The 13,360-nt window shown below is 49.8% G+C and overlaps 1 protein-coding gene and 1 long non-coding RNA gene across 2 annotated transcripts in view; one reads left to right on the top strand and one right to left on the bottom strand.

Annotated features, from left to right (window-relative positions):
* Positions 1-11,317, bottom strand: TMED3 (transmembrane p24 trafficking protein 3). Its single transcript, XM_082388541.1, has 3 exons — positions 10,651-11,317; positions 8,722-8,970; positions 1-861 (listed from the first exon to the last, which is right to left on the bottom strand). Exons 1-3 carry the CDS (start codon positions 11,302-11,304, stop codon positions 625-627), a joined length of 1,140 nt encoding a protein of 379 aa, XP_082244667.1. The 5' UTR covers positions 11,305-11,317; the 3' UTR covers positions 1-624.
* LOC309627036 overlaps positions 11,185-13,360 on the top strand; it is a 21,015-nt gene continuing 18,839 nt past the window's right edge. The window contains exon 1 of the long non-coding RNA XR_014243500.1: positions 11,185-11,317. This is a non-coding gene — a long non-coding RNA (uncharacterized lncRNA). The remainder of the gene's footprint in view (positions 11,318-13,360) is intronic.

Consider the following 13,360-nt stretch of genomic DNA (forward strand, 5'->3'; position numbering starts at 1 on the left):
TGGTGCTCACAGACAGTTTTTATTAGCCAGAGTCCTGCCTCCTAGGAGATACACAGCCAACCAAGGCACCCAGCTACCATTTTGTTCTTGCTTGCATGGCTGATTCCATGGCTCACCTGGGATGGGGATTTCTGCAAAGCCGCTTCAAGGTCTGGTTTCCACAGGTACAGAGAGCTCCATGTGAGGAAAGGCCAGACAGGGCCCTGTCTCCTCCACACGGGAGAGGACACACAAGCCAAATGGGCCATGCGTCGTGGAGCAAAAAGAGAGCCCTGAGCTGCCCCCTGGAGGCCTGGGCCCTTGGGGTTCCTCATACGAGCCAGGCCATTGGATGGCTGCCTGCCTGCCCTCCCACACTGGCCAATCCCTAGCCTGATTGCACCCTTTCTGCATTCAGTGTCGCACACATAATGCAGCTGGATGCCTTCCACTTACTGGGCTCTATGAGCTTTGGCTGCTGGAGTATAAGGACCAAGCATCTGAATAGAAGGCAAGGTGAGAGCATGTTACCCTGTGCTCTTCTCCAGGCAGCTCCTGGGTTGCACCCACCAGCCCCAGGAGCCTGTGACCAAAGGGAGCTGCTCCGTCCTGGGGTGTGAGGGGCCTGGGAGCAGAGTGCCCCAACTAGGAGTGGACCATCCTGCTGACGGGTCGTTTTTCTGTGAAGAAGCTTTTAAGCAGCAGCACCTGGCTGAAGCTGACCACGAACAGCGCGATCGTCTCACCAACAGACCAGTAAGAGACTCGGCTATTCAGATCTTCGGCCCGGGCTCTGTCCTGGGCCTCCCGGAGCCGGTAATGCGTCTGAGAGTCAATCACCGTCTTCAGAGCCTCGTGGATGGTCACACAGGCGGACTCCATCTAGGCAGGAAGAGAAAAGCAGTCATTGTGAACCCTCAGAAAAGAAGAACAGGATCCAGCACACACACAGCAAATGTGATCTTCAACATCCTAGGTAATTTCTACTGAATGCTAACTATGTGTCTATGCTAAGGATTTGACACGGTTGTATTCATAATAAGCCTAACTGAGGCTCAGAGAGGTTAAGTAACTTGTTCGGAGTCACACAGTTAGTAGATGGCAGAGTCAGGATTTAACCTCAACTGTCTGAGTCCTGAGCCTATGCTTTCAAATACTGCCCTGTGTTCTTATTTAATACTCACCATACCCCTGACAGGCAGGGATCATTACTCCCAATTTTAAGGAGGATTGACTGCTTACTGCATATACTGACGAGGAAATTGAGGCTCAGAGAGGCTACATGACTTGCCCAAGGTCACACAGCTAATGAACGGCAGGGCGTGAAGTAAACCACAATTGTGTTGGACTCTGAATCTACTGTTCATTCTATTAAATTTGCTGCCTACACTTCTATGTATACACAAACACATGAAAACATACATTTCTCATGTACATAGACCCACACACACAAACATGTGCAAAGACAGACATGTGTGCACATGAATGTGCACACACATGCATATACTCACACATAACGCATACTACTTCACAACTTCCTTTACCTGCTAAAATATTATGTGTAGCATGCCGAATTCTGAATATGTCCCACCCCCACTACCAAGGTCCCCTACTCCAGTCCCAGGAAGCTGTGAATATGATGAGCTGCCACTCCTGTGATTATGTTATATGTCACAGTTGACCTTAAGAGAGGGAGACCATCCAGTGGGCCTGACCGAATCACAGGAGCCCTTCAGAGCAGGGAGCTTTCTCCAGCTGGTGGCTGAAGGAAAAGTCAGAGAGGCTGGATTCAAAAGAATTCAGTGCACCGTTGCTGGCTCTCAAGATAGAGAAGGTCACATGCAAGGACCAGAAAAAGGCCTCTAGGAGTGGACAGCCCAACAGCCAACAAGGAAACGGGAACCTCAGTCCTACAGCTACAAGGAAATAAATTCTGCCAACCACCTGAAAGAGTGTGAGAGCAGATTCCTCCCCAGAGCCGCAAGAGAAGAGGCCAACCCAACCTGATTTCAGCCTTGAGACCCTGAGCAGAGAATCCAGCCGAGCTGGCCCAGGCTCAGAGCCTACAGAACTGTGAGATAATGAATGGCTGTTGTTTTCAGCCATTAGTAGTAATTATTGACTCAGCAATAGAAAACTAAGATATTATGCCTGTGAAAGAACATGTGTTCTTACTCACAGGCAACCTCTAAAGCAATCATTTTATCCACAACCCAGCAAATTCTATCCCAACAATAAGTTCTTGCGCTATGGAAGTTCATAAGCATCCAACAGACGTTTGTTTCCCAAATTCTAAAGGTGAACTACTTATAAAGCTCAACATAAGAAGCTAGAAGGGACCAAACCATTGTGTCACCACCTTGATGGACCCCCGTGAAACCCTCATTTCTCTCACAAATTGAACAGTTTCTGGAAAGCAAAGGGGAGACCATGACCAAAAAAAGATGTTGCCCTTACTTGCTTCATAGATATTCTTGACTCTGGGCTGTTCTAGGAGCTAAACTAGACTACATGAGGAAAGAGAAAAGCTTCCCTTTAGCCTCTGTGTTGACAAGGCAGCATCTTCTGTCTGACAACTGGTCTACCTCCTAGGGGTGTGGGTTTCCTCTGCACATGCTGGATGACCCCCTCATTCTGATCTATAGGGAAGAGGTGGTGAAATGTCACGTGGAGGGAAAATTGACAAGGTTACCGTGTACGAGATGGAATTAGTGTCAAGGGGCAGAATCCGCTGTAAAGAACAAGGTCATTTGTGCTTCACTTTTTCCCCCAAGGGGAACCTTGATCCTGCTTTCTCAGTGACACCCGCGTGCCCTATTATTTGGGCTATATTACGGTCTTCTCTGGCGACTGGAGTTAGCATGGGGCTTCTTCACCTTCCCCATGTCTGGTAGGTAGGGTGTAGAGGGATACCTCGGAGATACTGCGGGTGTGGTTCCAGACCACCACAATAAAGCAAATGTCACGATAAAGTGAGTCACAGGGATTTTTTGGTTTCCCAGTGCATATAAAAGTTACGTTTACACTATACTGTAGTGTATTAAGAGTGTAATAGCATTATGTCTAAAAAAAAAATCAATGTACATACCTTAATTAGAAAATACTTTATTGCTAAAAAATGCTAACCATCATCTGACAACACAGCGTTGCCAAAAACCTTCAATTGTAAAAAATACAGCACCTGTGAAGTGCAGTAAAACAAGGTATGTCTGTACCTACAGATGTGTGATGTTGAGAAATAGACAAATGATCCTGAGAAGGGTTCCTGACATCAAGAAGTTGATTCCAAAGGGGACTCCTAAGTGACAACTGACTTCAGATGCCAACCACCAGAGGAGACCTCTCAGGGCACAGACCTCTGCACTGGACACGATGGTGGCATTTGTAGGCTTGCTCCCCCTAGCTCTCCTGGTAATGCTTCCAGAGTTGATGAAGGCATGTCAACTGTCACAGAGGAAGAAAGGGGACTAAACTGTGAAGGAACTAGGAAAGAGGTCACAGAGTGGAGTCAGGCTTAACCTACGCAAACCTGTGCCAAAGTGGAAGCAAGGTATGGCCTTCCTAGACGCTTCCCTACTGTGCCCTTCCGGTCACTCCCCATGACCAGGACACAGGAAGATCTGCTAAGTCCAATTAGTTCTATATTTACAGCACCCTGGTGATCTTCAGAAGACCACGGCTATTGAAGGTAGGGCTGGGGAACTCAGGAGAGACACCTCTCAAAATGACACTACAGGAATTCCAAATCATACTCGATTTTCTTTGAGAGCCCAAACTACACTAATTCATTCTTTCAAATGTTTATTTATTAAGTGCCTACTCGCCTTCCAGACATTGTGTTGGGTCCTGGGAACTGAGAGATGAAATCAGAGTCAGACACAGTCCGGGGTCTCAAGAAGGTCATAATTTAGAGAATGTAATCAGCTTCATGCAATGCCAAAAGAGCTAACAACAGAGGGGTGAGCGGAGTTATGGGAACACCTCAGAGAAAGCTGCTAATCCTGCCAGAGATGGAGGCGTACCTGACACAGGGAAGAGACAAACTGAACCTTGACAGATGGGCAGCATGTCACCAGGCAGAGGATGAGGGGAACGCATTCCACATAGGAAAAGCATGGCAGGGCTTCCCTGGTGGCACAATGGTTAAGTATCTGCCTGCCAATGCAGCGGACACGGGTTCGAGCCCTGGTCGGGGAAGATCCCACATGCTGCAGAGCAACTAAGTCTGTGCACCACAACTACTGAGCCTGCGCTCTACAGCCCGTGAGCCACAACTACTGAGCCTGCATGCCACAACTACTGAAGCCTGCGTGCCTACAGCCCGTGCTCCGGAACAAGAGAATCCACTGCAATGAGAAGCCCGCGCACCACCAGGAAGAGTAGCCCCCACTTGCTGCACCTAGAGAAAGCCCGCGCGCAGCAACGAAGACCCAACGCAGCCAAAATTAAATAAATAAATTTATTTTTTAAAAAAAGGAAAGAAAAGCATGGCAAAGAGCACATGCAGGGCCCAGTATGTGCATCCCATCGGGGATATGTGGAAAGCAAGTCATGGGTAGGTGGAAGCTCACGGTAAAGGCCTTGAGAGTCAAGACTTTAACACGAAGCTCTGTGAGCATAAGAATGGCAAGGCAAGGATCCCACTTTAAGAGAACCTCCCTGCCAGCCATGATGCAGAGGGGGATTGGTGGCGGGGAAACCACTTTGGTGGCTGCAATTCTGCTGGGAAGAAAAGACGAGACCCTCAATTAAGAAGGTCACCAAGTGGAGGACGAACAGCAGATCTGGGAGCGATTTAGGGGACTTGGTAACAAGGTAGAGAAGATCATTCTTAAAATTAGTGGGATGGACAGAGATACACATATACATGTGTATACATGCACGTGCATGCCCGTGTGTATATGCATGCATATGCATGTATACACATAGACATACATACACACATGTTCAGAATGTATAAATACACAGAGGCTTTGTTTTTAAACACTAGGGAAGGGCTCACTAGTATTCCAGGCTAGAATTCCACCCTCCGTGTTTATTTCCATCACAAGCTCATTCAGAAACTCAAGATGTACATTACATTCACTTGAACTGGGAGCTCCTGGGACCCCTGAGCCCTAGCCCAGGCGTTCAGCAGTACAGGCTGGTACCTCCAGCCTCCTCCCAGGGTCCAGAATCACTGGAGAAGGAGTCGGGGTGGGGGTGGGGGGGTGGAGGGGAAGAGAAACGGAGGAGGACACAGAAACCATGGGTGCTGACACCCCGGGCAAAGGACACATCAGATATGCCATGTAAGGCATCACTTCAAAGACGTGGATCAGATGTCACCAGCCAGAGACCAGCACTGCACATCTATGAAGAGGGCCTGAGGTCTTTACAGGAACAACCTCAGATCCGATCAGTGACAGGGAAGGAAGCCAGTTCTCAGGAGGTTAACAGAGCAGGAGGTGGTACTCTACGGCTTTCCTGGCATCTAAAACCAGAAGACACCTTTAGAACCTGGCACGGGCCTCACAGGAGACCCCAGGGCAACACATCACCAAGATTCAGACACCTGGAAGCATCCCCTTACCATAAAAACATGCTACTTCCCCGTCCACTGGGATCTGCCGTTGGCATTAGTCTAAAATACCACTTCAGCTTGTTCCCACAAAATTTCAGTTAGGCAACCCAGCCAGCCTGCTTCCTACCCAGCAGGAAGCCAGCAGAGGCCCTTCTGTTGCAAAGAGCCCTGTTTTCACAGGGCCATGGGTCCCCAGCTCTCCTGCAATGCGACCTTCACCCCACTGAGACCTCCAGCTCTGGCTGGTTCCCAGTGTCCGGGAGCCCCACGGGGATTGTGGGCACCGCTCCATCATGACAGGTAGTCTCTGGAGACACCCTGACCTGTCTCCCTCCCAGGACCATCCCTTTCCTCCATCCCATGCCCACATCCCATCCCGTCTCTACCACCTGCTGATGCCCAGGTCTTCACTCTGTAACCACCAGCAAATTCCTGCAGCCTCACCTCATCAGGACCTCCACGGATAGAAGCACTTGGCTCTTTATTTTATTTTATTTTTTGGCCGTGCAGCACACGGGATCTTAGTTCCCCCAACCAGGGATCAAACTCGCACCCCCTGCAAGGGAAGCGCGGAGTCTTAACCACTGCACTGCCAGGGAAGTCCGCACTTGGCTCTTTAAATTCTTCAAGAGCTCAAAGGCAGCGTCGCAGGGGCTGGCCTCAGAGTAGAGTTAGGAAAACCTTTAATCTTCCCTCGACCACCACTGAGTCAGCCCCGGACCTTGGACCTCTGTCAGGAACCTTCAGCCTCCGCTAGGATCTGCCCAGACTCCCAGGACGCCCAGGGCACCTCAAGCTTGGCCTCCCTCAGCAGCATCCCTAGCCCACGTCCTCTGCCAGGAGCCTGGTCGTGCTGGAACTCAGGCCAAAGACAAGTCCCTCTGGCCTGGAGCCCTGGCCCAGGACTCGGTCACTCTGCATCCTATTCTTTCACCCTAGGGCTGCTACTGGTGCCAGAACACACAGCCTCTGGCCCAGCACTGAGCCGGACGAAGCCTCAGGGGAAGAGAGAAGACAGCTGCAGGTAGAAAGGGGATCCATGCCAAGCAAAATAAGATCAGGGCCGGTGAGGAAAGTAAAGTGATGCCCTGAATACCTGCACATGCTGTTCTCCCCACCCAGGAGGCCTTTCCTCCTCCCGTGCCAGACACACTCCTAGGCAAGCACCCAGAGTGTCGCTTTAAGCTAAAACTCTCCCTGTGAAGACTTCCCTGACCCTCCTGGAAGAGTCAATTGGTCCATCCCCTGACAACCCTCACCCTTAAATCTCAGCTCTGATCAGAGCATCCTGGAGCTCCCTGGTTTACAGGGTCGCATTCCACGCAGGGCTCCTGACAGCCGGGACAGCGCCCTCTGACCTCCTCATACTCCCACCACCGGGTACAGTGTGCAGACTGAGCGCGGGCCCACCACAGGCGAGTGGGAGGCGTCTGCGACAGGCACAGACCAGGCAGGGGGGTCAGAGGTACAGAAGGAGAAGGAAAGAGCTCTTTTGCGGCCGGGCAGAAGGAAGGATGAGGTTCCCAGATGCAGAAGAGGGGAAGTGCAATCACTCCTTCCTGCAACAAAACCAAACTCTAATTCTAAGGCTCCAGGAAAGAACGTCTCTAGTGCGCTAATCCACAAAGCCTTTTCTCTACTGGTTTCTTTTCCACTGCTTAGAGAGAGAAATCCTTCAGCTCAGCTTCAGGAGACTCACAAAATCTTCAAAACAGAAGCTATTTCATCAATAACCAACAGACCTCCTGAGAGGACAGGTTATGAAAGATCTTACACATAAGACACACCCTGGGCTGGACCTCCTATCAGCAGTCACGCCGCTAAGTTCAAACGCACTGCTGTCCAGTGGAACTCTCCATGCGTGGGCACCAGCCACTTGTGACTACTGAGCACTACAAATGTTGGTATAGAGCAAACAAGGAAGGGAATTTTTAATTTAATTTCAATTAATTGTCAACAGCCACATGTAGATAGCTGTTACTGACTGGACAGTGCAGTGCTAACCTCCAACTGCTCAGAGAATGAGCGCATGGTCAAAGCCACAGAGGAATGGAGCCTGTGGTCACCTTGGAGGGCAGCCCAGAAGGTAATCTGGCATTGCTGGAGAGGCAGATGCTCTGGCTTTGGTTCTGGAACAGGTGCAGCCACAGAGGGTCATTCCTGTCTTGCAGGTTTCCCTGGGTCCTGCCACTCAGTCACTTGACAACTATTTGGTGAGCTCTTATTCTATGCCACACCCCAGACACTGGGGCGCCGGGGATTCAGGCGTAATATAGAGTCCTAGCCTCAGAGCCTGCATATGGGAGGGAGGGAGAAGCTTAAATAGCAGGAGGGAAGACTGATGGAGGAGGCTGGGGTCGGATGATAGTTAACTGTGACAGCCATGGGTGACAGAGATGACTATCTGTCCTCCAAAAGTGTCACCGTTTCTCTTCCAGATTGTGAAGTTTGTTGCTAGGAGGTGACTGCCCAACTGAACTGTATGTGCTGCCTTCGTTTCATCCAGACTGTTCACAGGACCATTTCTCAACAATGAGATATGAGTGGGTGTGATGGCGTCACTTCTGGGCCAGGGCTTTTAAGAAGCAGATGGGACTTTATCATTCTCTCCTTCTTTTGGTGGCTAGAAACAGAGGACTCTGAAGCCCTAAGGGACATCAGAAAGAAGGAGCCTGGTTTCCTGAGTCACTCCATGGAGGAAAGTCCTCCACCCCTATCCCCACTCTCTGGATTATTATTTGAGTGAGGAAAAAAAAAAAACTTTCATTGTGCTAAGCCATTGATATTTGGGATTTACTTGTTATAGCAGCCAGCCGTTGTTACCCTAACTAATATATACCACACAAAGTAGGACTAGTCTTTCTCATGTAGATACATCATATCAGCAGAGAGGCATATGCTATGTGTACTTTGAAACTGGTGCTGTGTCAAAGACTAAATGGGAACACAGGAATACCAGAGGAAAGTATTGCAGGGATCCAGTTAAAGAATGGAGAGGAAGACCAAAAGGAGAACATAGGGTCTTGTAGGACTGGATGTGAACAGAGGGGCAGAGTCGATACTGAGACTTCAGACTGGAGCTGGATAGCTGGCAACTACTCATCAGCCAAGACGGGCACAGACGGGAAGGAGCAGGCTGGGGGGAGGGGGTTCATCTCAGCCTGTTAGTGTCCACTCACCTGGGTGAGAGCCGTGACTCTGTTCCCCATGTCTGGGAGAATGGGGGGCTCGTCGCCCACTTGAAAGTCAAAGTAGACGGTCTTGTGAGAGAAGGTGGAAAACTCATTACTGAAGCAAAACTGATAAACGCCCTTGACCTCAGCCTGGTGTGTGAAGCTGTCATACTGCTTCTTGGTCTCCCTGTAGATGGTGTTCCCCAGGGGGTCCTCCACATAGCAGTCAACGTCGTAGTGGCCTCCAGTGATGACCTGACAACCGCAAAAGACACCCACAGTGTGCTGTTACCAGAGGGGCAAACACCACTTACCAAAGGCCGACCAGGCACTGTGATTACACGTCACCAACATTTTTTTCATTTAATCTTCACAGGCTTCTAAAGGCTGACACTCCCCAATTAACAGAGGATGACACTGAGGCTGAGAGAGTTGAAGTTCACTGGCCATGGTCATGCCACTTGAAAGCGACAGAGCTAAGACTCGAATCCATGTCTGCCTGACTCCAAAAGTTTTGCTCTGCAAGAGTGCAAAGAGCCTAATCCTTCCCATTTTACAGAAGAGGTAACTGAGGCTCCAAGCTTAAGTAAACTGCTGAACGTGTCTGGTAAACGTTAATATTACTGCTGATGGAATGCAAGGGGAAAGCACATATAGACTGAAGCCTTCACAGAATCAGTGATTACCAGAGGTGGGAGAGTCCTCAGGAATCATTAGTTCAAACTCTCTGTGTCAACACAGGAAAAACAAGACCTGCAAAGGGCAAAAGTCACAGAGGTGGTCAATGACTACAACTAAGGTCCGTCAAAGAACACAGTCAATGGCCGCCATCTGCTTCCAAATGTTAAAATTTCCTTTGGTCCAGATGGAAGAATTTGCTTTGTGATTAGTGAGCTTCCTAATGCTGGGGGTGTGTAAACTTATGCTGAACCTGCTCTAACAGGGGTTCCTGACCTGGCAGGGACCAGATGACCTCTCAGGCCCCTCCATCCTCACAACGACAACGTTTTGGTGACTGTATCTAGGTTACCCCTGTTAGCCCAGCTGCAATTTCCACACTGTCCACGGACATGTGAAAGTGGCCACATCAGTGACTCGGAGGTCATCGCACATAGTGCTGTCCCCAAGCACACGCCTCTTTTAGTGGCTTTGATCAGAGAGCGCCCACCATATGGCCTGCCCCTACGCCTGCTTCCCGTGCCAACTCATCTCTGTAATGCCTGTCCGTATGTGTCCACAAGCAGACGCGGGTCTGGGTATGATTCCCACCCAGCTCCCTACTCTTAGATCTGCTCACTAAACCTTAGGGGCAGATCTCTCACTCAAGACCTGCTCCCCTGAACTGTGAGCCATGAGATCTCTCAAAGGAGCCAGGAGTGCAGGAGCTAGGAGCTTTTCTGAGTCATATGGCAGCAGCCACAACACCACTCCTTGGAAACACTGCCAGGGCTCAGAGCCTGCGCTGACACCTTTCCAAAGCGCCATTTCTCATCACTTGCCGCGCTCACCCCAACTTGACTTCAAATACTGGAGAGAGGGAAAAATAAAACCAAGAACCCATTTCCTCTCGCTGCCATTTTTCAGTACAGGCGGGGACAAACTGGTCCAAAAAACTTGGGGCAGAGAGCCTGTGTCCAGCTAATCAGACATGGCATTCCTTAGAGTCAAGGGGCCTGCAGGTCACTGAGGACAACTCCCCAGGATGGAGGACCCGCCCCCCGGCATCCACACCTGCGGCGCTACCTCCCTCCCTGGTTAGTCGGGCCTGTCTCGAGTGGGCTCTGACTTCCTCGCGGGGAAGTCAGCTGGTCTCTGGTCATTCCCGCCCCCTTCAGCCTCTTTGGCTAATTCCAGCCACTCCAGCCTGGGGCGCACCAGTGACCAATGGAGACCTGGAAGGGGGAGAGGAGGCGCTGCCGGGCGCCAGGGCCTCACCTGGTAATCCAGGGAGAACTTCACGCCCTGCTCCACGTCCTCGTGGAAACACTGCTTGGCGTTGTCAGGTAGCTCGAAGGTGAGCTCCGCGCCCCGCAGCCGCTCCGCCTGGAGAAGCAGCAGCAGCAACAGCAGAAGGGGCAGCGCGCAGGCGGAGCGCGAGGCCACGCTGCCCATGATGCTCCCGGTCCAGCCCCGTGGGCCGCGGCTCGGGCGTGCGCTCCTCGCGGGTGGGACGGTGGCTGGGGGACCAGGGATAAGACGCAGAGACAGACGTGGCGCTAACCGGGCGCTGCGCTTCCGGGAGGGCGGGAAGCTCAGCGCGCAGCCGCGCGCTCGGGGGCGGTCCCGGGACCGAGGCCAGAGAGCACCGCGGCCTCCCCCCGCCCCTTCTGCCCGCTGCGCCTGCGCGCTGGCTGGGCTGGCGAAGGGGACACGCCCCCTCCCCCGCCCCGCGCTGTTCTGCTGGGGCGTCTCGGCGAAGGTGAGGCGGGACGGCCACCCCCGAGCGCGAACCTCCCCGGAAGGGCCCTCTGCCAACATCCCCGACAGACGTTTTCTGCATCCTCTGGGACCCGCAGGCTTGAGTATTCCCCGGAATTGGCCCAGGTCCACGCAGTCCATCCTCTCTGGCCGCAGCAGCTCGAAGCCCATGGGGTTTTACAAGGTACAGGCTCTGCTTCTGACTGGCTCTGTAACTTGTCTCGCGCTTCTCTGGAGAATCAGTCTCCTGGTCTAGAACTGGGTGTGCCCAAACTTACTATCCACAGTAGCAAGGAAGGCTAGAGGAAAGATATGCAAACTCTGGGGACCCAATTAACACCCCCTTTCTCATTCCCATCCCCTTCCCAAAGTGAAAAAGTATGCCACGGGGCAGGGGGGTGGTTGGTGAGAGTAAGTAAAACCCCAGAATTACATCTGGGGAAAACTGGCAGGCATGCTCACACATAAAGCTTCCTGAAGCTTCCTGAAGATATGAATACAGGTCTCTCACTCAGGGATTTCAGGTATCTCTTGGTTGTCAGGATAAGTTGAAGGTTCTTCTGGGACAAAACAATTTTTTTTTCCCTTTGACTTCTCAAAAGCGCTGAAAGCAGATAAATTAATTTACTGTCTTATCTATTACCATTGACCTAAGAAGATACTTTATATAATCATTACTACAGCGTTTTATATTGACTATGATCAAGTAAAGACAAAAAGAAAAAAACGATTGTAGTCTCGCTACTCAGTAAAGAATTTTTTTCAGAACATCATTAGGTGAGGTGTATCTTGATTTTAGCAAATAATTTTACTGCCTATATAGGTCTCCACGTGGATAAGACCGAAGTGTCCTGTCACTGGGCATACTTGATGTTGGATTAAGGTGCTAATTGATATGAAAGCAGTCTGTTGGCTGTTAAATAACATGCATGCATAATGTAATTATTAATATTTACTGGCTCTGTACCAGACTTAGCAAGGTATATAGTGTGCTTTGAGGTTCTTTCCATGGCTCTGTCCTGTTAAACATTATTTTTCAGTAACTGGTAGAAAACATGTAAGTAGTAATCATCTAATCTTGATGCACCAAGTGGAGAAACAAATGACAGATGTAAGACCAAGATTACCTTGGCCAGCTGGAGTACTCAGCTAAGGTTAACAAAAGAAATTTCACCAGGTTAAATGTTAAATCCTACATTTAGTTCCAAGAGAAACAAATGACAGATGTAAGACCAAGATTACCTTGGCCAGCTGGAGTACTCAGCTAAGGTTAACAAAAGAAATTTCACCAGGTTAAATGTTAAATCCTACATTTAGTTCCAAGAAAATACCTGCATACTCTCAGGGACGAGAAACTTGGCTTGGCAGTAGCTCAAGTCAGAGCAGTTGAAGACTGATAATCAACAGTTAGCTGAATAAAAGACAGTGGAAACGGATGAACTAAAAAAGGAGCCCTGACTTGGGCTGAGTTAATTAAAAAAACAGCATTGTTTTAGCACCTATTGTGTGGAAGTCACTATTACTAAAAGGAACTGCCTGCCCAGTAACAGGCAATGATCAGATCACATCTATTGTTCTGTTTTAAGAGGGACATTAATAAAATAGGGGGTATAGGAGGTAATTAGGAGGGGAGCAGTATAATAAATTGCCAGGAAGGCTTCTCAAACAAGGTAAAGTCAAAGGAAACAGTATTTAACCTGGAAGAGTAGAAACTAAGAAGGAAGAGAGTGTTAGCTTTAAAAGTTTGCATAACAGCAATCGTAGCAGCTACCCTTATTTAGCAGTTACAATGAACCAGCACAGTGCTGGCTCCTTATACACTTTTACATATTTTACACTAATTAATCCTCACTCACAACCATGGAAAGAATTATTATTGTTTTCCCTTGTAACAATGAAGAAACAAACTCTGGCTGTTTGAATAACATTTGTCTCAGTAAGCCTTTGCCGTGTAACTACTCAGTGGCTTAAATGAACAATGACATAATTTCTCATGATTTTGTAGGTCGGCTGCGCAGTTCTTTAGCTGGTTTTGCTTGGGCTTCAGGGCTGGGAAATCCAAGATGGTCCCACCTACATGTCTGGCAGCTGGTATAGTCTGTTGACTGGGGCACCTTAATTCTCCATGCATCCTCTCACCTCCTGTAGGCTAGATGATTTCCTTATATGGCAGGCTCAGGGCAGCATCTCAAGAGAGCCTGACACAGCCTGGCCCTTCTCCCCGTGC

Source organism: Balaenoptera borealis (genome assembly GCF_965194805.1).
Source record: "Balaenoptera borealis genome assembly, chromosome: 3".
NCBI lineage: Eukaryota > Metazoa > Chordata > Mammalia > Artiodactyla > Balaenopteridae > Balaenoptera > Balaenoptera borealis.

Excerpts from the sequence above, each read along its gene's own strand:
- TMED3 (XM_082388541.1), bottom strand. The coding sequence starts at position 11,304 with ATGGGCTTCGAGCTGCTGCGGCCAGAGAGGATGGACTGCGTGGACCTG. Across the intron at positions 8,971-10,650 it reads AGTTCTCCCTGGATTACCAG|GTCATCACTGGAGGCCACTA; the intron begins GTGAGGCCCTGG and ends TGCGGTTGTCAG. Across the intron at positions 862-8,721 it reads GAGTCACGGCTCTCACCCAG|ATGGAGTCCGCCTGTGTGAC; the intron begins GTGAGTGGACAC and ends CTTCCTGCCTAG.